The sequence below is a fragment of the Triticum aestivum genome, chromosome 3A (assembly GCF_018294505.1).
Source record: "Triticum aestivum cultivar Chinese Spring chromosome 3A, IWGSC CS RefSeq v2.1, whole genome shotgun sequence".
NCBI lineage: Eukaryota > Viridiplantae > Streptophyta > Magnoliopsida > Poales > Poaceae > Triticum > Triticum aestivum.
The window spans coordinates 733,774,613-733,797,841 of record NC_057800.1 but is presented as its reverse complement, the minus strand read 5'-3'; the positions used below and the strand labels follow the sequence as shown (position 1 = coordinate 733,797,841).

At 43.9% G+C, this 23,229-nt stretch overlaps 3 protein-coding genes and 1 long non-coding RNA gene across 6 annotated transcripts; 1 reads left to right on the top strand and 3 right to left on the bottom strand.

Moving 5' to 3' along the window:
• Window positions 1-3,690: 3,690 nt before the first annotated feature.
• LOC123063586 (DNA-directed RNA polymerase V subunit 1) lies at window positions 3,691-12,829 on the top strand. 2 transcript variants are annotated; one of them, XM_044487415.1, is made up of 18 exons: window positions 3,691-3,913; window positions 4,050-4,185; window positions 5,404-5,519; window positions 5,610-5,663; window positions 6,439-6,609; window positions 6,804-6,962; window positions 7,060-7,215; window positions 7,302-8,879; window positions 8,955-9,127; window positions 9,429-9,489; window positions 9,587-9,711; window positions 9,964-10,124; window positions 10,244-10,518; window positions 10,627-10,800; window positions 10,891-11,034; window positions 11,125-12,137; window positions 12,363-12,471; window positions 12,561-12,829. In XM_044487415.1, the coding sequence occupies exons 1-18, from the start codon at window positions 3,704-3,706 to the stop codon at window positions 12,717-12,719; spliced, it is 4,974 nt and encodes a 1,657-aa protein (XP_044343350.1). In that variant the 5' UTR covers window positions 3,691-3,703; the 3' UTR covers window positions 12,720-12,829. The 2 variants fall into 2 exon arrangements, with proteins under 2 accessions (XP_044343350.1, XP_044343351.1); XM_044487416.1 differs by lacking the exon at window positions 4,050-4,185 and having other exon boundaries at window positions 3,818-4,010.
• Window positions 3,969-7,390, bottom strand: LOC123063589 (uncharacterized). The gene is made up of 6 exons (XR_006430421.1): window positions 6,782-7,390; window positions 5,354-6,656; window positions 5,125-5,267; window positions 4,800-5,015; window positions 4,549-4,683; window positions 3,969-4,215 (listed from the first exon to the last, which is right to left on the bottom strand). It is a non-coding gene; the product is annotated as an uncharacterized lncRNA (long non-coding RNA).
• Window positions 12,830-13,183: 354 nt separating the features above from the next.
• LOC123063588 (protein MITOFERRINLIKE 1, chloroplastic) lies at window positions 13,184-14,641 on the bottom strand. The gene has a single exon (XM_044487419.1). It carries the CDS (start codon window positions 14,548-14,550, stop codon window positions 13,420-13,422), a length of 1,131 nt encoding a protein of 376 aa, XP_044343354.1. The 5' UTR covers window positions 14,551-14,641; the 3' UTR covers window positions 13,184-13,419.
• Window positions 14,642-15,875: 1,234 nt separating this feature from the next.
• LOC123063587 (PH, RCC1 and FYVE domains-containing protein 1) lies at window positions 15,876-20,971 on the bottom strand. Of its 2 annotated transcripts, XM_044487418.1 has the most exons (6): window positions 20,675-20,971; window positions 17,851-19,873; window positions 17,619-17,765; window positions 16,873-17,284; window positions 16,749-16,762; window positions 15,876-16,412 (listed from the first exon to the last, which is right to left on the bottom strand). In XM_044487418.1, exons 2-6 carry the CDS (start codon window positions 19,771-19,773, stop codon window positions 16,278-16,280), a joined length of 2,631 nt encoding a protein of 876 aa, XP_044343353.1. In that variant the 5' UTR covers window positions 19,774-19,873; window positions 20,675-20,971; the 3' UTR covers window positions 15,876-16,277. The 2 variants fall into 2 exon arrangements, with proteins under 2 accessions (XP_044343353.1, XP_044343352.1); XM_044487417.1 differs by having other exon boundaries at window positions 16,749-17,284.
• Window positions 20,972-23,229: the final 2,258 nt, after the last annotated feature.

Here is a 23,229-nt window from a genome sequence, read left to right as displayed (position 1 = left end):
AGAAATGGATGGAGTACTAGATTGTGAAAATTGCACTATTATATGTTTATGCTTTGTGTATTACCAAAAGCGTGATTCAAATATAATGTTGTGTGCAAGTTTTTTTCACTTTCAATACCAGTGCTACTAATATATTCTTGCTTAGAAAAATTCATTATATTTATTTTGTTAATTTTTATATCATATATAATTTCTAAAACTTATAAAAACGTGTCCATATTGAAATCTCTTAAAAGACTTATATTTAGAAATGGATGGAGTACTAGATTGTGAAAATTGCACTATTATATGTTTATGCTTTGTGTATTACCAAAAGCGTGATTCAAATATAATGTTGTGTGCAAGTTTTTTTTCACTTTCAATACCAGTGCTACTAATATATTCTTGCTTAGAAAAATTCATTATATTTATTTTGTTAATTTTTATATCATATATAATTTCTAAAACTTATAAAAACGTGTCCATATTGAAATCTCTTAAAAGACTTATATTCAGAAATGGATGGAGTACTAGATTGTGAAAATTGCACTATTATATGTTTATGCTTTGTGTATTACCAAAAGCGTGATTCAAATATAATGTTGTGTGCAAGTTTTTTTCACTTTCAATACCAGTGCTACTAATATATTCTTGCTTAGAAAAATTCATTATATTTATTTTGTTAATTTTTATATCATATATAATTTCTAAAACTTATAAAAACGTGTCCATATTGAAATCTCTTAAAAGACTTATATTTAGAAATGGATGGAGTACTAGATTGTGAAAATTGCACTATTATATGTTTATGCTTTGTGTATTACCAAAAGCGTGATTCAAATATAATGTTGTGTGCAAGTTTTTTTCTCTTTCAATACCAGTGCTACTAATATATTCTTGCTTAGAAAAATTCATTCTATTTATTTTGTTAATTTTTATATCATATATAATTTCTAAAACTTATAAAAACGTGTTGCATGCACTTATGGGTAATGCACGTACTCATCTCCATCCAGCTGAAAAGTACGAATGCATGCATGTTAGTGAGACCCATCATCATCCATGCATGACGAACAATTGCTTGAACGCATGCATGCATGTACCCCCAGCCAGGCCAAGCGTTACCGCCCAGGATGAATTTTGCGTATAAAGAAGAAGTGACTGACCCTAAAAAAAGAATCAGTCGACTGGCGCGTAGCCAGTCCCAATCCAGAATGCGACATGACAATTGTTCTACCGAACAAAGGATGGGCAGATATGTCTCCAGCCCCTAAAAAAAGAGGTATGTCTCCAGCACGACGCAGTTTGATCCGTTTGATTTAGCCAGAGGCCTCGTGGGTGCATGATTGTTTTTTGAGCCCATCGTTCAACTGTGGGTGCATGATTGTTTTTTGAGCCCATCGTTGAACTGTGGGTGCATGATTGTTTTTTGAGCCCATCGTTCAACTATGGGTGCATGATTGTGATATCACATGTTTTCAGCCTAGCGTCAATTGAAACGTTCGTGTGTGGTGTCGCGCGGTGGTAGAGTCCATGTGAGATGGGTTGCAAACAACTCCACAAGCATTTCAGCACAACTCACAAATGTCAAGAAGCACTGAGAATATACCTAACGAACAGCGAAAGACATTAACCAAACTTGCTGTACCAGATTTTCATTCTTCCAGTCGCATCGCCATGAGTTGAGACGTATGCCATACATCAGGGATGGACCTAAAGAGAAAATGACCCGGTGTCCTAGCATATGATCACTCATATTTTTCATCTTAAAGATGGGGTTTTACACACTATTTTGCATGAAACTTTCAAAGAAAACATCTTATACCCGGTCCTGTGCACCCGGGTAGCTCAACTTGGATACACCGCTGTCATACATGACTTCCTTTATTGATGTTCATGCCTTCAAATTATGAATCTGAGTGGACACGGTTTTACCAAATCAACCTTTTTAAGAATTTGAATAACCCAAACAAAAGATAATATAGTCCATAATGAATGTACATAAATTTATTTCGAACAAATCAACAGAATTTTGTTTGAATTCGAATAATTTTAAATTGGAAAACTAGATTGAAAAATATAGGCCAGAATGAATGTACGTAAATTTTCCAGACAAGTCAACTAAAAATTTGCTTGAATTCTAATAATTTTAAGTTACAAAATCTAAAAAGCAAAATATAGTGCAGAATGAATGTCCGTAATTTCCTTTCAGACAAATCAGCGGAAAATATGTTATAATTTAAACAATTTAAATTTGAAAATGTTGAGAAAAGAAAATATAATTCTAAATGTGTACCTTTATATTTAGCCTAAAGGATCTACACATTGGTAATCCGCGTAAACAACAACGGTGGTGTGGTTAGTACTCTAGCGCTATTACAGCTAGTCGATGGTTCGAACTCCCTCAGACCTATTTTCTAGTCCAAATTACTCACAACGCACACTGACGGGCAGGACCCAGCGAGATACTATTTAACATTACCTGTGTTGGAGCGCTTTTGTACGAAGTTTAAAAAAAACTTGAGGGTGTTTCTACAAAGAATATCACATGCACAACGCTTCAACCACTGACAATGGGCCCTGGCCACGCTGCATGCCATGTAGGCAGTGAATACATCCGTGTATGGGAAATGTGACCGTATTTGCACGTCCATGCAAGTTTGATGACCAGAAACACGTATTTTGCAAGTTTATGCACCAAACTGATCGTCGATGCAACAAGGGGGCAGCATGTAGATTAGATTGGGGAGTAGATTGATTGATCCTGACTTCCTGAGACAGTCGTATGCAGCATAGTATGGATTTTTGGAGGGGCCAAATGAGAATATTTGCTTCCATCTAAGTCTTCTGAAAAAATCCCTTCAACGATTTTGCATTGGGCTGGGGGGAGGGGGCCATGGCCCCCTTAGCTATACACATAGCTCTGCCCTGATGATCATCATACAGGCGTAAAACACTACAACGCAGGCTGGAAACACATGCTTGACGAGGCTTAGATCATCGGGTAGATCGATCAATCATTGGAGCAGTCATACACTGATCGATTCTATGCAGCGAGAGATACAAGAGATAAACTGGTACATGAGATGAGTAGATGCATCTACGCAAGGCTACATGCGGCGGCCGTTAGCATGCATAAGCTCAGGTCGAGTGCAACTGAATTTGGTTCTAGACTATGCAAGCAATGTGATAATCCGTCAAACCAGGGAAAAGTGAGAAAAACTGCATTTGCCAAACACCTTCATAGTTTTGCTAAAACTAAGAAAAAAATGTGGTTTCTAAAAACTGAAGTACACATTGCCCGCGCATTGGAATACCGAGGTTTTCGGTTACTGTAGTCTTGGGAAAACTGTGTTGCCAAACTAGGCCTTAAGCATATCTTAATGGAAGGAACTTGTTTTGCCACATGCATGATCAAAGCACAACATGTTAAATCAGTCAGAAAAAAATGCTCTGATTTATCTAACATATGTCGACCCACGTATGCGAATTGCATTTTTTCAAAAAAGAAGAGAAATAGCCCACTTGTTGAAATGAGAAGAAGAATCGAGATCATTGAGAACCAGATAAACAGATGGAAGAAACTAGAAGAGAAACAGACAGCACTTTTGGGTCTCTTTTTTTGAAGGGGCACCTTTTCTTTTCTTTTCTTTTAAATATTAGGAGACATACACTTAACGCGTGCTACTGCAGTTGGGTGCTGGTCATGGTCAGTGAGTGAAAGATGGCTAGCTCTCAACCCAGCTCCCTCACAACCCAGCTCCCTCGCTCCCTCACTCTCACTCAACTCTCTTCCAATCGATCCATCCACCGGTGCAGCTCGCCCAAAGCACCGGCGATGGAGACGGCAATGGAGGCCGGCGATGACCCTGCGTTCGTCGCGGAGGGCACCGTCACCAGCATCAGGCTCGCCGTCGCCTCAAACCAGGAGATCGTACGTAATTGCCAAGCATTTCTTCTCCTCTTTCACTCCAACCAATCATGGCCTCTTCGTCGTCTCCTCCCCCTCCTTCTTCATAGCAGAACAGCAGGTGATTAACTAACCACATTGATGGTCGCATGCATTGCAGGTGAAGGCGCAGCCGATGAAGGAGGAGTTCCCGGTGACGCACCCGAGCCAGCTGGCCGGGAACCCGGCGCTGGGCCTGCCGCTGCAGCTCGGCCACTGCGACTCCTGCGGCGCCACCGACCTCGCCAAGTGTGAAGGTGACTCACTGGCTCCTCTCTGTTTTATACCTGCTACAAAATCAACCCGGCCAGTAGCTTCCTTGGTTAGCCCATCAATTAATCCATGCACGGGGAGAAAGAATAGAAGCATCAGTAAACGTCTGCAAACGTGCGGCTAAAATTTTCTGACAGTTTAGCATGTGTCAAGTTAGAAACCAAATCCAAGTTTGACAAAACTAAACTAGCTGTTTACAGGAGCATAGGTAATTAAGTTGGGTGTGATAGTGTAAGCTGCAGCTGTTTGACACTTCTGCATTGCCTGAGACTTTCAAGTCAAAACAAGATCTGTTTATTTAGAGGTTTTTGTGAACAAAATAAACAGAAATCTGGGTCATGACGCACCTGATTTTCTAGGTTTCTACCAACAGTGGTGTGCCCCTTTAATTTAGCGATGAATAGTGCCACTTCACGTCTACAAACATGCAGATAAAACTTCTTAGTGGGCTAGCTAGCTGCCTAGTTCAGTGTGTGATAATCCTGCACAGGTAGTTTGGAACCGAACTTGAGATTATTTTTCAGGTTCCTGAAACTAGATAAAACCAAACTGAACGATATTCAACTAAAGTTCAGTTTATTCGAGCACAAATACTTACCTACAGTAGGCAAGATCACTCTGTTGAAACACAAATAGTTTGATATGATAACAGCTGATCTGACTACTCACTTGAGTATTATACATTGTCAGAGTATTCTTGCTAAAATCAGTTCTGCGTCAGCATTTGTCTCAACTGATAGGATAGGTATCTCCTGTTCCTAAGCTTTCGGCAATACTCAAAAAACTCGGCTGAAATAACAGCATCTCATTCCACCTGCAAAATATTCAGCAAGACAGTTTACTGGAAGATAGAAAATTTAGTTGCCTCGGTTAGATCACTTTCTAGGAACATAATAAACTGTTGGATATGATAATGGTCACACCTGGCCGTTCAGTTTACTGTTGTACACTGTCAAAGACATTGTTGATAAAAGTCAATGCCGCAGCATTTATCTCGACTGATTTATAGTGTGTTCCTGAACTGAGCTGACAAAGAGATTGTTGTAATGACATTGATTCTGCCCGCCTGGAAATTTTGCATGCACATCCATGTTAGGTTCTGCAATCTTTGATCTAAGATTCTGAATCAGCCCATATATGTGCATACTGCACCTTCATTTATTATTTTCTGACAAAACTCGTCTTCTCATGGCTGGCTGAAGGTCATTTCGGGTTCATCAAGCTGCCCGTGTCCGTCTACCACCCAAGCCATATCACCGAGCTGACGAAGATACTCAACATGATCTGCTTCAGCTGCCTCCAGTTCAAGAACTGCAAGGTACATGCAGAAATTAAACCCTGCCCAAGCATACTATGATCAGTGATGTAGTGGCTAGCATTAACATGGAATTTCTGTACTTTGCAACAGAAACAGAAAAGTGTGGAAAAGGAGAGCAACTTCACCTCATGTTCATACTGTCAGGTAATTAAGTGATAACTGATGAAGGAGATCAAACTGTTCAAGTCTCCTTTAAGTTGCATTAGTAGGGTCAGGTTGGTATGCATAATATGCACATTCATATGTAGCTTTTTTTTCCTCTAATTCTCCGAGAAAATCTCAAGGTAGCCGAATCTACTGCTAGATAGATCGTAACTGAATCGTCGATGATGAAATTTTTTTTCCAAAAAGTTGCTGCTGCAGAGATAGCGTTAAGCAGCTAAATACAAAACAAGTGCAGGTAGTTCAGCTTAAACACTAGAGCAGTCAGAGAAGACGATGAGCTGAAATTTGGAAGTGACACTAGCATAACAGGTGCTGAAATTTGAAATTTGGATCTTCCCAGAAAGATGTATGATCCAATTCAAAAGCAACAGGTGCAGAGTTTAAAATGCATGCAGCAACTAAAATATCAATTATCTCCAAAGGAAGCAAATGCCATGCTTTATTTAACACACATTGTGCAGTAGCCTAGACGTCTGTTATGGCTAAATTCCACCACATTACCCAACCCTCAAACAGTACAAATCTCCACTCAAATTTCAAATTTAAATTAAGACTATTAGTTAAGTTATTGGTGGCTAGTGTTAGTTTCTGGTTTTAGTTTCTGAGGAGCATGCCATATGTACAGTACAAGCACCAATTAATTATGTCTTGCCATGGTTCAAATTTTTTATTTGGAGTATTTTTTCCCTTAATCCCTCTAACTAACCAGCCACTATTATTTCCTTTGTCGAATTCTGCATTCATCTTCTTCCAGGATCTCCCACCAATCCATGTTGCAAAAGTCAAGAAATCCAATGGAGCCCTTACCTTGGAGCTGAGAGTGCCATCCAGGAAAGAACTGGAAGAGGGATTTTGGAGCTTCCTCGATCAATTTGGCTTTCACACGAAGGGCAGCTCTCACTGCCGTCGTTTATTCGCAGAAGAGGTACTAGTACTAGACAGAGACTTGTTGCTCTTGTGGCAAAAGCCACCCTGCAAGGGAGGAGGATGTAGAACAAAAGTCTCAGAACTTAGTTGCTCTGCTTTGCATTAGAAATGGTTATGACAAGAGAAATTAATGAATACTTCAAGAACTAATAGGTGCTAGAGATACTCACATTTTGTTCTTCTGTTTCTTAGGTTCAGAAAATAATGGAGAAGATCTCTGAAAAAACAAGAAGGCAGATTGCTGCTAAGGGATATATTCTTCAGGATGGATTTGTGATGAGCAATCTCCCTGTTCCACCAAACTGCCTCCGCGCTTACAATGTTTTAGATGAAACAATCATGTGCTCTCCGGTAAGTACCTTTTGAGACTCATCACTCATATACTTTTGGTTGCATCAGAATTTCCTTCGTTTCACCGTCACTCCTGACTTTTTTCTCCATTCTTTAGGATGCCTCCACAAACCTGCTGAGGAAAATCGTACTCAACGTACATAGAATCAACAACTCAAGGGTTGGCCCCCCAACCTTCAAAGAACATGAGGTGGAAGCAGATGATCTTCAGCTTGCCATTGCTGACTACATCAAGCATGCAGGAACAGCAAGGGTATGTAGATAATATGCAAATGAAATGCATCCTATCTACTTGATCAAAACTGTGTGTTCATATCTGGTGTCATGTATCTTTCATAGGGTCCTCAAGATATCACCTTTAAAAGTCTGCCTGCAACAAAACAATGGCAGCAAAAGATGAAGGCACTCTGCATCAGCAAGAGCTCAAGCTTCTCATGCCGTGGTGTGATCACGGGTGACCCATACATTCCTATGAATGTGGTAGGAGTTCCTGATGAAGTAGCAAGACGAATGTCGGTAGAAGAGCGTGTGACAGACTACAACATTGCTCAGCTGCAAGGCATGATGGATAGAGGTCTTTGCCTGACACATGAAGATGCTAATTCTATCACGCACTCCTTGGATGTGGGGAAAGCAAATAAGAAACGGACCATACTAAAGGTTGGTGAAACGGTCAACCGGAGAATTCTGGATGGAGATGCGGTATTTGTCAACAGGCCACCAAGCACCGACAAGCACTCAGTCCAAGCAATGTATGTCCGTGTACATACTGACCACACCATCAAGATCAACCCACTCATATGTGGCCCACTTGGAGCAGATTTTGATGGCGACTGTGTCCACATTTTCTTCCCAAGGTCAGTGTCAGCAAGGGCTGAAGCTATAGAGCTCTTCACGGTGGAGAAGCAGCTGGTCAGCTCTCACAATGCAAAGCTGAATTTTCAGCTCAAGAATGATTGCTTACTAGCTTTAAAGAAAATGTCTGCTAGAAAGTATTCCAGAATGGAGGCCAATGAACTTATAAATGCAATGTTCACGGCAGGGTTGATTCCCATGAAGCGACTATCAGGTGGACCAGAGTGGAGTTTCGCTCAGATTCTAGAGACAGTACTACCACAGGAAAATAAAATATTAATCAGAGACTTGGTTGCTGGCACTATTACCATCTCATCAGTTCTGTCCATGAAGAATCCAAGGGAGGCCATAGAATTTCTGAATCTTCTGCAGCCCCTACTAATGGAATCATTATTTACTGACGGTTTCAGCGTAAGCCTGAGAGACTTCAATGTCCAGAATCCAATACCACAGACAATACAGCATCAGACACTTGATCTTGACAAGTTACGGAAACCAATTGTGGACTTCATTACTTCTTCTGACATTCGCTTCTTGGTTGACCAAAAGAGAGATTCAGCCATGACCAAAGTAGTGGAGCAGATTGGTTTCTTGGGACATCAGCTGCAGCGCAACGGAAGATTATATTCTGGCAGCTTGGTAGAGGATTGCGTATCCAAGTCGCTAAGCAAGTGCGGCAGCAGCACCAATGGTTGCCATCCTTTGGAGGCACATGGTTTTGTCAGGAACTCATTTTGCAATGGACTGAACCCATATGAGGACCTACTCCATTCAATATCTGCAAGGGAGAAGACAATACGCGCATCTAAAGGACTTGTGGAGCCGGGCGTTCTCTTCAAGAACATGATGGCAATGCTCCGAGATGTTGTAGCATGCTATGATGGAACCATAAGAAACTCGTGCGGAAATTCAGTTGTCAAGTTTGACTCGACAGACTCATCCAGTTCTGTGACACCAGGAGATCCCGTTGGTATCTTGGCAGCCACTGCAGTTACGAATGCTGCATACAAGGCAGTGTTAGACCCAAATCAGAATAACATGGCCTCATGGGACTCAATGAAGGTGAGAGGCTCATTTGGTCAGTTACATCTACGACTTCGGTCCATATGTTCTGACTTCTGATTGTTGCATTTACAGGAAGTACTACTTACAAGAGCTGGCTCTAGGAATGAAAATGACCAAAAAATAATTTTGTATCTGAACAAATGCTCCTGCGGCAATAATTTTTGCATGGAAAGAGCATCGCTCGCAGTTCAAGCCTGCTTAAAGAGGACCAAAGTAGAAGACTGTGCTACTGAGTTCTCAATCCAGTATGTACCGTTCATACTTCCATAATTATTTATCATACTACAATGTTCCTTCTGCCCCAAGTTACATACTATTTTCCCAAACTATGCACTTTAGTATTAGTTTCACATGAGTGAATCATAAACATGAACAAGACTAGCAAATTTTTGTTTCTTGACATCGTATTGAACTTGGAATCTTAGATCAGTCCAGTTCAGCTTTACACTGTGTTATAAAGTTATAAGCCAAAATCAAATCACAAGTAACTACTTCTTACATTTCAGTGTATACTGTGCTAGGCTCACAATCATTGTCTTGTTTCAGTTATCAACAACAAAATATTCAAGCAACACATTGTCTTGTTGGCCACATTCACCTTGACAAGGTATTTTTCCTTTTCTCCTACTTTTCAAATAGTATAATTGTTTTTCAGCATTATCATCAAGACTATATGTTGAAGAAATCATTTTGTGCCCTTACAGAAGCAACTGGATGAAATGAACATAAGTATGCAAGGTATTCTTCAGAAATGCCAGGAAGAAATATATAGATGCGGAAAGAAGAAGGGGCAGGTGAATCAACTTATGAAGAGAGTTGTGATCTCAAGGTGCTACAATCTTTTATTGTTTTAACCTTGAAATAGTACAGGAGGCTTTATTTTCATATTCTTCTGAAAGAATATTCCAATGGTTGGATTTAATTTGCAGATCCGCTAAGATTTGAGTTGTTTATTTGGTAACTTAAGTTGAATAATGTCCTTCATTGGGATTTTGGCATGCTACATTGAGAAAATCAAGCATGAGCTTTAAATGGTCTATTCTCTAATTTCTGAACATAATCTGACATTTCTTCTTTGCAGCGAATATATGTGCTACCAGGATGCAGATGACGAAGAACAGGTCTCCTGTTTGCAGTTTTTCCTGACAAAAAGTGTCACCACACAATCTGAATCTTCTGCGCGAGTTGTCCAGTTGATGGCCAATACCATTTCTCCTATACTCCTGGACACAATCATAAAAGGTAAACCAAAAGTTCAGTCATACTAGGTATCATGCATATAGAAAATCCAGATGAATATGTTGATAGTGCTTATGCAATTCTGCTTACTAAACAGAGGTTCTCTTGCATTTTTCTCCCAGGTGATCCACGAGTTCAGGAGGTGAACATAATATGGGTTGAACCACAAGACACGTGTTGGGTCCAGAACTCCGGTACAGAGCAGAAGGGCGAACTGGCGCTGGTAATCACAATGGATAAAGACTCAACTGGGGAGAGTGGTGATGTCTGGGGAACAGCAATGGATGCATGCATCCCTGTGATGGATCTGATCGACACTACCAGGTCTGTGCCCTACAGCATCCAAGGAGTTCGGGAAGGGTTTGGAATTTCCTCTGCCTTTGGTCGAGTCACACAGGTCCAGCTAGTTCTTGCCTTTTTACCTTTATGATGAATTTAGTAGCTTCTATTAAAGCATTACTCATGTTCTACTTTCTTCTATTTATGCTTTCGACCATCCTTCCAGCACCTTTCCAAGGCAGTTGGAATGGTTACAAAATCAGTTCTTGAAGAACACCTGACTACTGTTGCAAGCAGCATGACCTGCACAGGTAACTTGCATGGCTTCAACAGCTATGGTTACAAGGCCACATTCAAGGCCCTCAAGATACAGGCACCCTTCATGAAGGCTACACTCGCTGTAAGTTCTCCATTTCATTTTGTTTTGAACCCCCCATTTTGATGAGCAAGCGTTGGCATTGATTAAAACACCGAGAAAAACATGTTTCAGAGGCCATTGCAATGCTTCGAGGAGGGTGCAGAGAAGGTCTATTCTGATCAGTTGGATAGTGTTGTGTCTACCTGCTCTTGGGGCAATCCTGCACCAATTGGGACCGGTTCAGCCTTCAAAATCCACTGGAATGATGAGAACATGGTACAACGAACATTTCACCTGCCTATTTTCTCACATGTGTGCATCACGCAATTATTTTCTCCCTTCTCTGAACCTCTTGGTCTTTTACAGTTAGCAGGCGATGAGAACCTTGGAGGGTATGGTTTATATGAATTCCTCACAGACGTAGAAACAACAAGAGCCACTGAAGATAATATAATTGTTCCATACGGTTCCTGCTTGTATGATGTTGACAACCTTGAAGAAGATGAAATCGAAGAGGATGGAGTCTTATGTTTGGGAGGAAACAGTCCAATCTCTTGGACAGACAGGCCAAAAGCAAATCTCCTGTTGCATGATCTTCAAGGTTGGAGGGCTGAACAAGGGCACCAAAAGGTGCCAGCTGCAAATTGGCAACATGGTAAACATGTCGCCACAGAGTCAAGTGCCACTGGTGGATGGAACCAGAGCAGTTCTACCACGAAAGTTTATCAGAGAAGGCAACGTAATAGTAATTGGAGCTCAGATGTAATGCAACAAGATGGTAACCCAAGTTGGAACAAAGCATATGTGGCAGGCCCGAGCAACACTGCCATTACAGGGCCAACAAGTGGCACTAGTGGATGGAATCAGAGCAGATCTACCACGAAAGTGTATCAGAGAAGGCAGCGAGATGGTAATTGGACCTCAGATGCAACACAAGAAGATGGTAACCCAAGTTGGAAGAAAGCAAATGTGGCAAGCCAGGGCAACTTTGCCATTACAGGTCCATCTAGCTCTGGTGGATGGAGTAGAAAGACCAATAATGTTGGTAGAGGTCGAGGTGGTGGTAGAGGTGCAGTGTGGAAATCAGAGGGATCACACCGTGGAGGTAACAGTAGGTGGAAAGCCCAAAGAGTCAATACCACAAGCGCCCCGAACTTCCACATTTCAGGACCATCCAACTATGGTGGACGGAACATCAAGACCGGCAATCTTGGCCCAAGCCGTGGCAGAGGACCAGCATGGAGATCAAAGGGACCAAACCGGGGAGGTAGCAATAGTGGACAACAAGGGAGTTCAAACTTTACACTAGCGGAACAGCAGATCCATGCACAAGTTGATCCGATCATGAAAGAAGTAAAGAGGATCATCCGTGAATCAAGGTATAATATCTAGCCCATTGCAACTCTAAAAAGACACAAAGTAATGAAAAGTAGCTACACTTCTTCAAGTAAATGATGATATGACTGTTTGATTTAAGTTTGAACATCACAAAGTCCAAGTAACTGCAATGATTGAAAAGTGCACCTTCTCTTGTAGACCACAAGTGGCTTCTTCTCTATGTTCGTAATCCTTACTCGCAGTCCATCTATTCCCATACTTTGCAGGGATGGCATCAAGCTTTCTGGAGATGATGAGAAGTTCATTGTTGAAAATATTCTCATGTACCACCCAGAGAAGGAAAAGAAGATGGCAGGGAATAACAATTACATAATGGTAAGCAGCATACCTTTCAGTCTTCCGATGCATCACAAGAACCAAAACCCAAAATTGAAACTTGATGAAATTTCTTCCCCTGCTTGCAGGTTGCTAAGCATCAAAAGTTCCATAGCTCCAGGTGCTTGTACGTCGCATCCTCAGATGGCCCTCCTACAGATTTCTCCTACAAGAAGTGCCTAGAGAACATGATCAGGATTCACTACCCACATGAAGCAAGTTCATTCTGCAGAAAGTACTTCCAGTGATGAACTATAGCGTGTCCATTCGCATCGAACTGTATGCGCTTGCAGTAGTGCAATGTCTAACCCACTGAAATGACCTCATCTGGCATACACGATTTATGTGGACTCTGATGTCCATAAACTTGTATAATTCGGTGTGCTTGAAATTATTCTACGACTGTGATGCTATTTCTGAACATTAGGAAACAAAACCTGGCATACATGAATTTCTGTGGTCTTAGTGTCCACAAACTTATATATGTTATGCTTGAGAACATTTTATAACTGTGATATTTTTTCTGAGCAGTAGCACTCAAAAACACCATGAATGCTTTGAGTTAGTGGCGAACACCAAAAGTTAAGGTTTGTGAGCTTTCATTGTAATCACACACACGCTTCACATACACGTAACAGAGAGAGAGAGAGAGAGAGAGAGAGAGAGAGAGAGAGAGAGATGGAATGTTACTGAAAACACCGACCTGAAAATGTATGCCGCAAATAAGTAACCACTAATCAAAACAAATGAGAGATTCACAACTGTTTCATATTATTACTTGTTGTATCCTTCAAACAACTCTATAACTGAATTTAAATGACACTAAAGCAAATACATCTGGCTGGTACATCATCTGCATAATATCATAGCTAGGTAGCTACAAGAAAAGTGCACACTACCCAGAACAAGCGATTACCTTCCTGAAAGAAGGAAAGGAATCATACACACTCAGGCAGCGGCAACTCCGGTCTTGGTCTCGGCAGCGGCCTTCCTCTCGCACGATTCAAGGTATGACTTGAGGATCATGAGCCTGGCCGTCTCGAAGGCGCAGTAGCCAATCGCAGCGAAGCAGGCGCTGTGCAGGACCCTCGGTCCGATCCCCCGGGACAGACCCATCAGGCCTTCCTCGGCGATGACCTCCTGCATGGTGCCCACCACCGTGCGGCTCCCCTGGGCGGCGCCCACCCTGGTCATCAGCCGGGTCTTGACGACGTCGAGCGGGGTGGTGAGCCCCGCGGATATCGCGCCGGCGAGCGCGCCGCACAGCACGCTCTCCCCCGGCGTCAGGTTGGCGGCGTTGCTCTTGCTGAGGGCGAAGGCCTTGAGGTACTCGAAGGAGGAGTAGCTGAGCACGCCGGCGGGGAGGTTCCGGAGCAGGGTGGCTGCGTACCCCGCGTAGAGGCCGAAGAAGCCGTCGGCCTGGAGGATCTGGAGCAGCACCTGCCAGGAGCGGCCCGTGGCGGCGCCCGACTGGAGGCGCTGCGTGATGAGCTCCTTGGGCACCATGATGGCCGAGGAGGAGATGTTGCCGCTGGCGCCGGCGAGCGGGGGCACGAGGAACGGGGGGAGGTGCGGGCGCAGCAGCGACTTGGCGAGCTCGCAGGTGCCGAAGTAGATGGCGGAGGAGGTGGCGGAGCCGAGGATGACGGCGGAGAGGCCCCGGTAGAGGCCGAGGGGGCCGTCGGCGCGGAGGATGTCGGCGAACACCTGCCAGGAGCCGCGCGAGGCGGCCCCCGCCTGGAGCCGCGTCTTGACGGCGTCGAGCGGCAGCAGCGCCGCGTAGGTGAAGGCCCCCGCCGCCGCCCCCGCGCACGCCCCGATGGCCGCCCGCTCCAGCGGCGTCGGCGCCTGCGGCTGGGACTGCGCCTGCGCCTGCGCCGGGGCGGCGGGGGCGGGGATGGAGAGCGTGGAGGAGGAGAAGACCGGGGCGCGGCCGTGGGGGGTGGCGGCGGCGGCGGGGGAGTGGTGGAGGAGGAGCGAGGTGAGGTCGGAGAAGAGCGAGGGGAAGTCCTGCGAGCGGCCGCCGGCGCCCGGGAGCGAGAGGGAGAGCGGCTCCCTCGGGCGGCTCGACGGCGGCATCTCGCCGGCGCCGCCGCGGGGGGTTCGGTGGAGGCGGGCGGGGGGATCCGGAGCGGAGGTGGAGTGAGATTCGGGAGGATAATGCTGCGCGTGCGTGGTATCTTCTGATTATTAACCAAGATGCCTTTTATTTATTTCAAAAACTTGCAGTTCGAATTTAAACCCTTTGATTTGAAAAACGATGTGCTTGCATCCGAATTAAAATTGTCCGTTTGAAAATTCGGCAGCACCCTTCCACATTATTGTTTGTTTGTGAACGCGGTCGTCAAAGGTTGAAAATGACGGAAATCAGACAACTATCTACGACAATTACATTTAACCGTTCGAAACGCCAAATTTTACTTGCGACAGTGATGCCATGATATCAACTCTTAAATAATAATCGGCGGATAATTATGAACCTTTTTTTACTGATCTATCGCCGTAAAAATTTGAAAACATTTCTTTGTATAAGCAAATAAAAAAGTGTTAACGAAAGATGCCAAATAAAAGAAAAGAAATATAAGGCATTGATCGCTGAAATTTTGCTTTTATTTCAAAATTTTGCATTTCGAATTAACCCTCCGTTTGAAAATCGTGTACTTGCATTCAAATTCAAATCATTCGTTTGAATATCTTGCAGTACCCTTTCACATTTTTGTTTGTTTGTGAACACGGGTAGGACCACAGTGTCAAAAGTTGAAAATGACAGAAATCAGACAAATATCCATGACAATTGCATTTAGCAACTCAGAACACAAAAATTATTTGCAACAGCGATACCACGACATCAACCCCTAAATAATAATTGAGAGCCCAACAAATAACTATGAACTTTACATCATCCATCGCGGCGACATAAAATTTAAAATCAAATCTTGGTATAAGCAATAATAATAATAATAATAATAATAATAATAATAATAATAATAGGAATGTTAACTAAAGATCCCCAAAAAATGATAGAAGGCATTATTAGCTAAAATGTCGACTTTTCTACTTATCTTCGTAAACGTTTTGTCCCCGATTAAATTCACGCATGATGCCACTTTACCTGATACTAACCCTTTCCACATGATTCATGGCCAGAATTTTGGTAGATGCCAGAGAAATGGTGGTATCAGAATTGTTGCACCACAACATGCATCAACATGATATCACAACTGTATCAGACAATATTGCACCACAACATCATCATCAAAAAAAATAATGAGAACAGAGGGAAAGAAGCCCCCTGTCTTATTCTTATAGGAGAATGAGGAGACTTGAACCCAGGCCGGCGACAGCAACCTTTGTGCTGTCCGCCACTCCACCTAGGAGAGCTCCTCACCACAACATCATCATCATAATAACAATAATCATCATCATCGTGTATATTAGCTCTGCTCGACGCCACGTCAGCACGTACAAACAGTTGCAAATGGAGAAACTTCTGCAGATGATGACTGAAGAATTTCTGCGGATTTTACAACATGAATTAGCTACAGAATTGGGGAAAGAGGAGTGGTTCCTGGCTCTGATGAACACATCCTCTTTCCCACACTAATAATTGTCACCTCTATATTTACATTACATCAGGGCAGCGCTACAAAGCCCCTGCATGCCTCTGCCTGCTTGCCTGCTTGCCTCAACGGATGAACTGATCGCGAAACAAGAAAACGATTCATCGGAGTTACAGGAGCAAAACTGAGGCCTTCCCGGAAGCTCATGCGATATCCGATGATTGCCGGGGCAGAGCAGGTCGGTCCTCAAGTCACCGAGCTGACCGGGTTGACGCGGCCGACGACACCCGCTCGGAGCTCCTCACGCCATACCGCTCGTAGACCTTGTCGTGGTTCTCGTTCCACCAGCTCTCCGCTTGATGCTCGCCGAACCGTCTTCGGCTGGATAGGAATTCAAAAAAAAAAGGAGGTGAGGAGCAGGCAAAATTAGAGGACCTGAATATGTCATGGTTCTCAATGAGATCCTGCCACGAGCTTTGTGCCTTTAGCAGAGTAGGTTGGCAGCAACTGCAGTGCTGATTAACCGACCGAGTTAGTTGTGTGACAAAAACACTGGACACGTGTGGTGATTAGACAACTGAATCAGGAACGAACAAACAGCCTTCTATTCTCAGAGTGAATTGTTATAACCTACCATGTCATATTTATTAATGAATGAAACAAGACAGGGCATGACAGTAGTATTTAGGAGAGAAGCCGAGAAGAATATCAAATTACCTGAAGCGTACCCTCTTGAGATCCCGAGTCCCATCAAGAAGCGTCGTCAGTGTTATGTATACACCTTGTTCATACTGTTCAATCCATTCGGCCTTAACTTCGGGACTGGACAGTGACAACGTACCTCGAGATCTGTAACCATCCTCGCCATTTTGGAGGGACATAGTATCCATGCTAGCACTATCAGCCGCTCTGCGGCTTGAGGCGAATAATTCATCACTACTGCTGTGCGCTCTTCGATTCGAAAGTGCGCCGTCATGGGGGCTTGAAACCCTGTGTCTGTGAGCACTCACTTCATTGTTTTCATTAACACCCGGCGATCTCTGCTGACCTGAGATTCCATTTGGGTGCAAGGATCGTCCAGTGTTCAGGCTAGGCACGTTCAATGCATTGATAGACTCATTCCGTGACTGGTGAACTGAATCCAAATCCATGCTAGAGTAAATGGAAGCATGAGACTCGATTCCGTTTGGGAACTGTGACTGCTTTGCATCGTTGCCATCATCTGGAGGCAGTCTTTCAGCCATGTCCTTGAGCTACAAAAGCCACGGAAAAAGGCAGATTCAATAATAAGTAGAGAACAGATTTCAGAAACAGAGCCAATGGAAGTAGTACTAACTATACAAAAGTTTATATTGTATCACTAGTTTTTAAGATTAAATGGGTATAATCTGACAACACCAAAACAATTGTTCTTTCAATGTTAAAGATATGTCTTCTCTTTCAATGTCGAAGCTCCACCACAGCACCATTAACATGTTTATCTCTTGTCAACCTTAACAACCGACGAATTTATAAGCATGGGATACTGCAGTTACATAACAGTTAATTACTGAATCATGTGTTTTTAAGGTGCTCAGGCAATATTACCTGTGCTGTTAGGGCTTTTATGACTTCCTTAGCAGCTTTGGACTTCGCAGACTCCTCTGCAACCAGAGTCATGGCCTCTTGTACTTTCTTAGCAGACTTCTGTAGCTCAAGTTCTTGAGCCTCACACCGGTGCCTCAGACTATCGACCTAACAAGATGCATAAATTAGGATTCTGTTAACTAACAGACTAAAAACCAAGCCTACATACTGACATATGAATATTATGAGATACCTGTCCGCGGAGTCTTTCAACTTCCTGATTTAACATCTCGTTCTTTTTCGTAAGATTATCAGTAGCACTTTTCGCAATAGAAAGGCCATGAGTTGTCGGAACTGGTGTGGTAGAACGTGGCGGACTAGGCTTACGAGAGAAAGGGGAGACAGCCCTGGAAGTATTTACCGATCGAACTGCTGGTGTGCGAGTTGGTCTTGGAACTGGTCTGTTCAGATCAGGCCCACCAGATAAAGCAATATCCCTCAACTGAAGAAGTGAACTCATTTGAGGAGACCGAAGAAATGAAAGAGCGTCTGTTTTCTTCCCTTGTTTTGCTGCCTTGCTATCCAAACTTCTAATCATATCCAAATTACTAGGGATAATTGCTTTAGCTAATTTAGTACTATCAGAATTGCTTTCGCCTGAGTAGCGAGGCACGGTATCTTTCCTCTTATTAATTGCACTGGAGTCAATGGCATTGTTCAGTTTCAGAAAACAAGAATCACAAACACGGTAAGGCTTTCCAGGATTGGGAGCCAACGCTGCCCTCAACACCTTTCGCGAAGTGCACGCATTGCAATGGACATGTCCGCAATTATGGCAGTTATGCCTCTTCCGGGTAAACCCAAATGGTTGCCTACATGAGGTGCATTGCGACTGCTCCGCTCCTGGCATCAACTTATGTTGGCATATGGCCGCTGTGAAGTTCGCACCACAGGAAATGTGCCGAACAGCTCTGTCTCGTAAGGCTTCAACCAGCGTAGGTATTTTCCTGTCGTCTATATCTCCATGGCCCAACCTTCCATTGGCTCCTTTTCCCCATGTAAAAACTTCACTCTTAACTGTTAAAACCGCAACATGGTAGGAACCACAAGCAACTTGAACAACCTGTTCACCCATAATCTCTTCGACTAAACATGGGAGCTTACCATCTGAGCGAGGATTTCCAAGCTGGCCATAAACAGTATTACCCATGCTCCAAACCTGTCCAGATGTTGTCAGACCCACAGTAAGGCCATGGCCGCATGCTATCCTGTGAAAATCGTAATCAATGAGTGAAGCCACACATGTCGGCTTAACTCGTGGTTCCTTGTCACCATGACCAAGTCGATGTTTGTCGCCATCTCCCCATGTGAAGAGCTTTCCAGAAGATAAACTTGAACTAGACTGAGTCACTATAACTTCTACAACAGCTGCAGTGTGCCACACACCACAGGCGACAGCAATTGTTCTGAGCCCCGATAAAGACTCGACCTCCCTCGGACATGAAATACTTTCTCGGTTTCCATGGCCTAAAACTCCAAAAGTACCATCACCAAAGGTAAATAACTGGCCACTTGTTGTAATCAAGGCTGTATGCCAGGTTCCACAAGAAACATAAGCAACTTGCAGACCGTCCAGTGCTCCTGAAATCCTTTTAGGAATCCAGTGGCTTATGTCAGTACCATGGCCCAAAAGCCCAATGTTGTGCGTTCCATCTCCCCAGGTATACAGTTCCCCAGCTGTTGTCACAGCACAGGTATGGAACTCCCCACAAGCAACGAAATCCACGTTGGAAACCGCTAATGAATTGACAAGGCTGGGGCGAGCATAATCTTCTCGTGATCCATGACCAAGCCGTCCTCCAGACTCTTCACCCCATGTGAAGACTTCCCCATTCTTGGTGACCAAAGCAGCATGCTTGACCCCGCAGTCCACATGATACACATCAAGAACTAAATGGGACTCCAAAGGCTTCGGTAGCAGGACATCCTGCCTCACAGCCGACTTGATTACCGCATCAGAACCAGCCCTGGCAGAGCTTTCACAGATAACTTCACCCCACACATACACGTCGCCTGACGATTCATAGTCATCTTGCGCGGAACCGTGGCTCGATGTGCTGGGGGCACTTGAAGTGCTTACTCTGATGACATCTGAAGCAGCCACTTTGGTGGGCATTTGTCACATCCGAAATCCGATCCCAAATGAAGTCTGGTTCTAAGAACAGTACCAACAAATACAGTCTCCTCCTAATAAGATTGGCCAAACGTTGAACGACCTGCACGGATATTTTAACAAAAGTGAGGTGATAAAAACCTCATTGCACGGATATTTTAACAGAATTATAGGAAGAAATAGAAGCAAAAAATTCGGATGCTACGGCGACAATGGGCAGGGTCACGGGGAGCAAAACAACGGCACCAAACAACGGCAGGTTTATTGTGAAGGCGATGCAGGTTACAGGTACAGAGTTAGCCCACCATGGGAGCAGGACCTAGGTTTGCAGTGCCAGGTGTAGCCTGCAAACCTAGAATTGTAATGGCGTGCGTCGCATCTAGTTGCTTGTGATCTAACCTGTGCAGCCCTATGATTATGAAGCGATGCAATCGGCTAGTTCAGGTTCGTGCTTCCTAAATGTGTAAAAGTGCACACTCCTAAGCTGATAGAGTGCATCGGAATGCATGGAGTGGCATAGTCGCATCACAACACCACCGGTCCAACCCTACACAAATCCACTAGTCAGTCTCCACCCAAAATGAATCAGCATAGCATCAGCAACACGCATGAATCAAGCTCCCCTGAGAGCCGACGCCATGACCAGCCTGCATCTCCAATTTCCAGTGGGGAGAAGCACGCCGCGTTCCCCTGCAGAACCAGTCAATCCCCACCAACCCAACCAGCGCCGCCGCAACTACTCCCCCGCCGCGTTCCGCGGAGGAAACCACCGGCTTCCGTCCATCCCACGGCGATAGCAACCGCCGCGAGCGGGAGGAGCCCCCCTGCTCTCGCCAAGCCATTTCGGCGCCCGACACATCCCCCCGGAGCACGCCAGAGAGAAAGATGAGATTTTTCGCCGTACCTGAAGGGGCGCAGGAACCGGGACCGCCGCGGAACCCTAGAGAGCTCGCTCCTCCTCCTCCTCCTCCGAGATCCGGGCGAACTGGGGGCGGCGGCGGCGGGACGGGCGGGCGTGCGCGCGCCGGGAGCCTCCGCCTTGCTTCTAGAGGAGGAGGCGGGCGGCGGCCGGAGGAAGGGGGAGAGGAGGAGAGACCGGAGGCGGCTGCGCGGCGGCTTCTTCTCTCTCTCTCTCGCTGGTCTTGCACGCACGCGAGGAACGGGGCCGCTTTGCTTCCAGCGTTGCCTTGCTCTGCTTGCCCTTTTCTTTCACCATTTTTTTCTCCATTTTGTTGTTACTAATTGAGGTTGAAACAAATGCACCGTTATTTGACTTTGACTATTACCACCGTTAGTGGTTGAGTGCTGATGGAAGGTTCTGCAAAAACAAGCTATTAAGAAAACTTCTCATCTATTCGTCTTTGATCATGGATGGCATAAATAATAAAGATTACATCCATCTTTCTATACCATAAACACTGAAGCAAGCCGAATGCGCACCGCCGCCATCGTCCACCCCCTCAGATAATTACTTTTCTTTCCCATTGTTTACCGTTCCCTTGCTCTGCTTACCATTGTTCTTCTTCCTTTCTTTCCCTTTTTTCTGTTTTGTTAATTTATTTTTTGCGAAACATAGTATCAGACACGCGGACGCTCGTACACGCAGGCACACCCTACCCCCTATGAACACTTTCCGGTAGGTCTTGGAAAACAATGCATCGTTACTTACTTTGACTATTAACAGAGTTAGTGGTTAATTAAGTGCAGATAGAAGGTTCTGAAAAAACAAGCTACTAGCCACTATTACATCGACGATAATCTCCCGCGTCACCGGGATCGACATTACGTAATCACGTTTTTTTCCTGTAATATTTCGGTCAAATTTTCAACTCTTTCGATCGATATCCGATCTCGGCTCCCTTTCATATACATAACCTCTAAGCTAAAATTACGCTAACTTTGGTGAGATTGAATAATTATTCTGCTAAAAAACACGAGAGTGCGTAATTGCAAGTAATAGTATGAATTAAGCCTAGGAGTGTACAAGGTGACTACGGTTTCGATAAAATCCGAACGATAAGGACTGTTAAGTCAATATTCTTGAGGCCTTAATTTAAAACATCGATGATGCTGACGATAACGGTGATGGAAACTGGTTCAAAGAAGAAGAAGACATGAAGTGCCGACCAAACTTAAAGAAAAGTCATATCTTCCTCAAAAGAGAAACAACACCATTTCTTTACTAAGTGGCAATTTTTGGACCTCATCCTCCAGTATCCAACAACTGATGTACCTTTCATCCTGGGCCTCGACGCCTAACGTTTGTTGGTATGTCATGATGTATGCTTACAATTCTTGAAATTCTAAATGAGCATCTTTGCGTAGTCCTATATTGGTGGCTTGCAACGAAAATAATTATCGGGCAACACGGTCTGAATCGAGGCTCTACAGAATCAATTTGAAGTAATTTAGGACAAGCATATCACTTTAGACGACTGGCTTGTGGTTGAATGGTTAGGAAGATGATTGTATCCTAACTTGCAAGGGACCATACCTCGGGCTTTGACGTATCTACGCATCCTTAAGGCTGAATACTTTTCTCAATAGGAAAATGGCATTCATGTTGATGGCGATTTACATGTGATGATTTCATCAATCTTAAGACTTTGCAACATATATCTTGGTGTATGTCTATATCGTATTCCGTTCTTGCCAAGCTATAGTGCACCTTAGTAAAACTCGTGCTGAAAAGGATACACTAGCAGTTTTGAATTAACCGCACTCCATCCGGTTCAAATTATAAGATGTTCCAACTTTTTCCTGAACCGAATTTATATAGTCTATACAGAATTCATGATAATATTTTTTTGAACAAATAATGAATAGTCTGTCACGTGACTCGTTCTCTTGTAGGCCGAGCTAATCTTGTCGGCCCTGAGACTGAGCCAAAACTCACTCACGCCCAGGAAGAAAAAACGTCTGCTTGCGCTGCATGCTGTCAGCCAGAGGCCACAGTGATCGAACGCACAGATAAACTTTCATTTATCTACTGTTAAGTGGAGTTTGAGCGCTTCTCGTACCACTACCTCGCAAAAAAATAAAATAAAGGTGCTCCTCGTACTAGTAGATAGATTATACTACTGGTACTAAGATTAAGGAGCACTGAGCGAGCAGACACGATCATCAGGAGCTCCTTTTCATCACTCGATGCCAGTAATCAAACGCGCCGTGTTCCCTCGTTTACAGGCAGCGGATCCCTCAGGATCATTGCAACATTTCAAGCCTCACGTCTCCCTCAAAAAGTATAAATCAAGGCTCATCTCTAATTAAAATAAATAAATTGTGCACGCCTGTTAAATCAGTCCTTTCTTTCCCTCAATGTTTAGCTATCTTTCATTTTTTTGGATTAGTTTGGATTGCTTACCACATATGCTACGTGGTAACGCTTAGCTATCTCTTGCATTCCATTTCAACATCAAAAAATTAATTTGCAGTGAAAAACAGACTAACTTTGCAAGG

What these genes read in the sequence shown, in the direction of transcription:
- LOC123063588 (XM_044487419.1), bottom strand. Translation starts at nt 14,550, where the DNA reads ATGCCGCCGTCGAGCCGCCCGAGGGAGCCGCTCTCCCTCTCGCTCCCG.
- LOC123063587 (XM_044487417.1), bottom strand. Translation starts at nt 19,773, where the DNA reads ATGCCCACCAAAGTGGCTGCTTCAGATGTCATCAGAGTAAGCACTTCA. An exon ending in TTGAAAGACTCCGCGGACAG is followed by an intron (nt 17,766 to 17,850) that starts GTATCTCATAAT and finishes GCATCTTGTTAG; the next exon opens with GTCGATAGTCTGAGGCACCG. An exon ending in CTCAAGAGGGTACGCTTCAG is followed by an intron (nt 16,413 to 16,748) that starts GTAATTTGATAT and finishes ATTCCTATCCAG; the next exon opens with CCGAAGACGGTTCGGCGAGC.
- LOC123063586 (XM_044487415.1), top strand. Translation starts at nt 3,704, where the DNA reads ATGGCTAGCTCTCAACCCAGCTCCCTCACAACCCAGCTCCCTCGCTCC. An exon ending in GTCGTTTATTCGCAGAAGAG is followed by an intron (nt 6,610 to 6,803) that starts GTACTAGTACTA and finishes TCTGTTTCTTAG; the next exon opens with GTTCAGAAAATAATGGAGAA. An exon ending in AGCATGCAGGAACAGCAAGG is followed by an intron (nt 7,216 to 7,301) that starts GTATGTAGATAA and finishes TATCTTTCATAG; the next exon opens with GGTCCTCAAGATATCACCTT.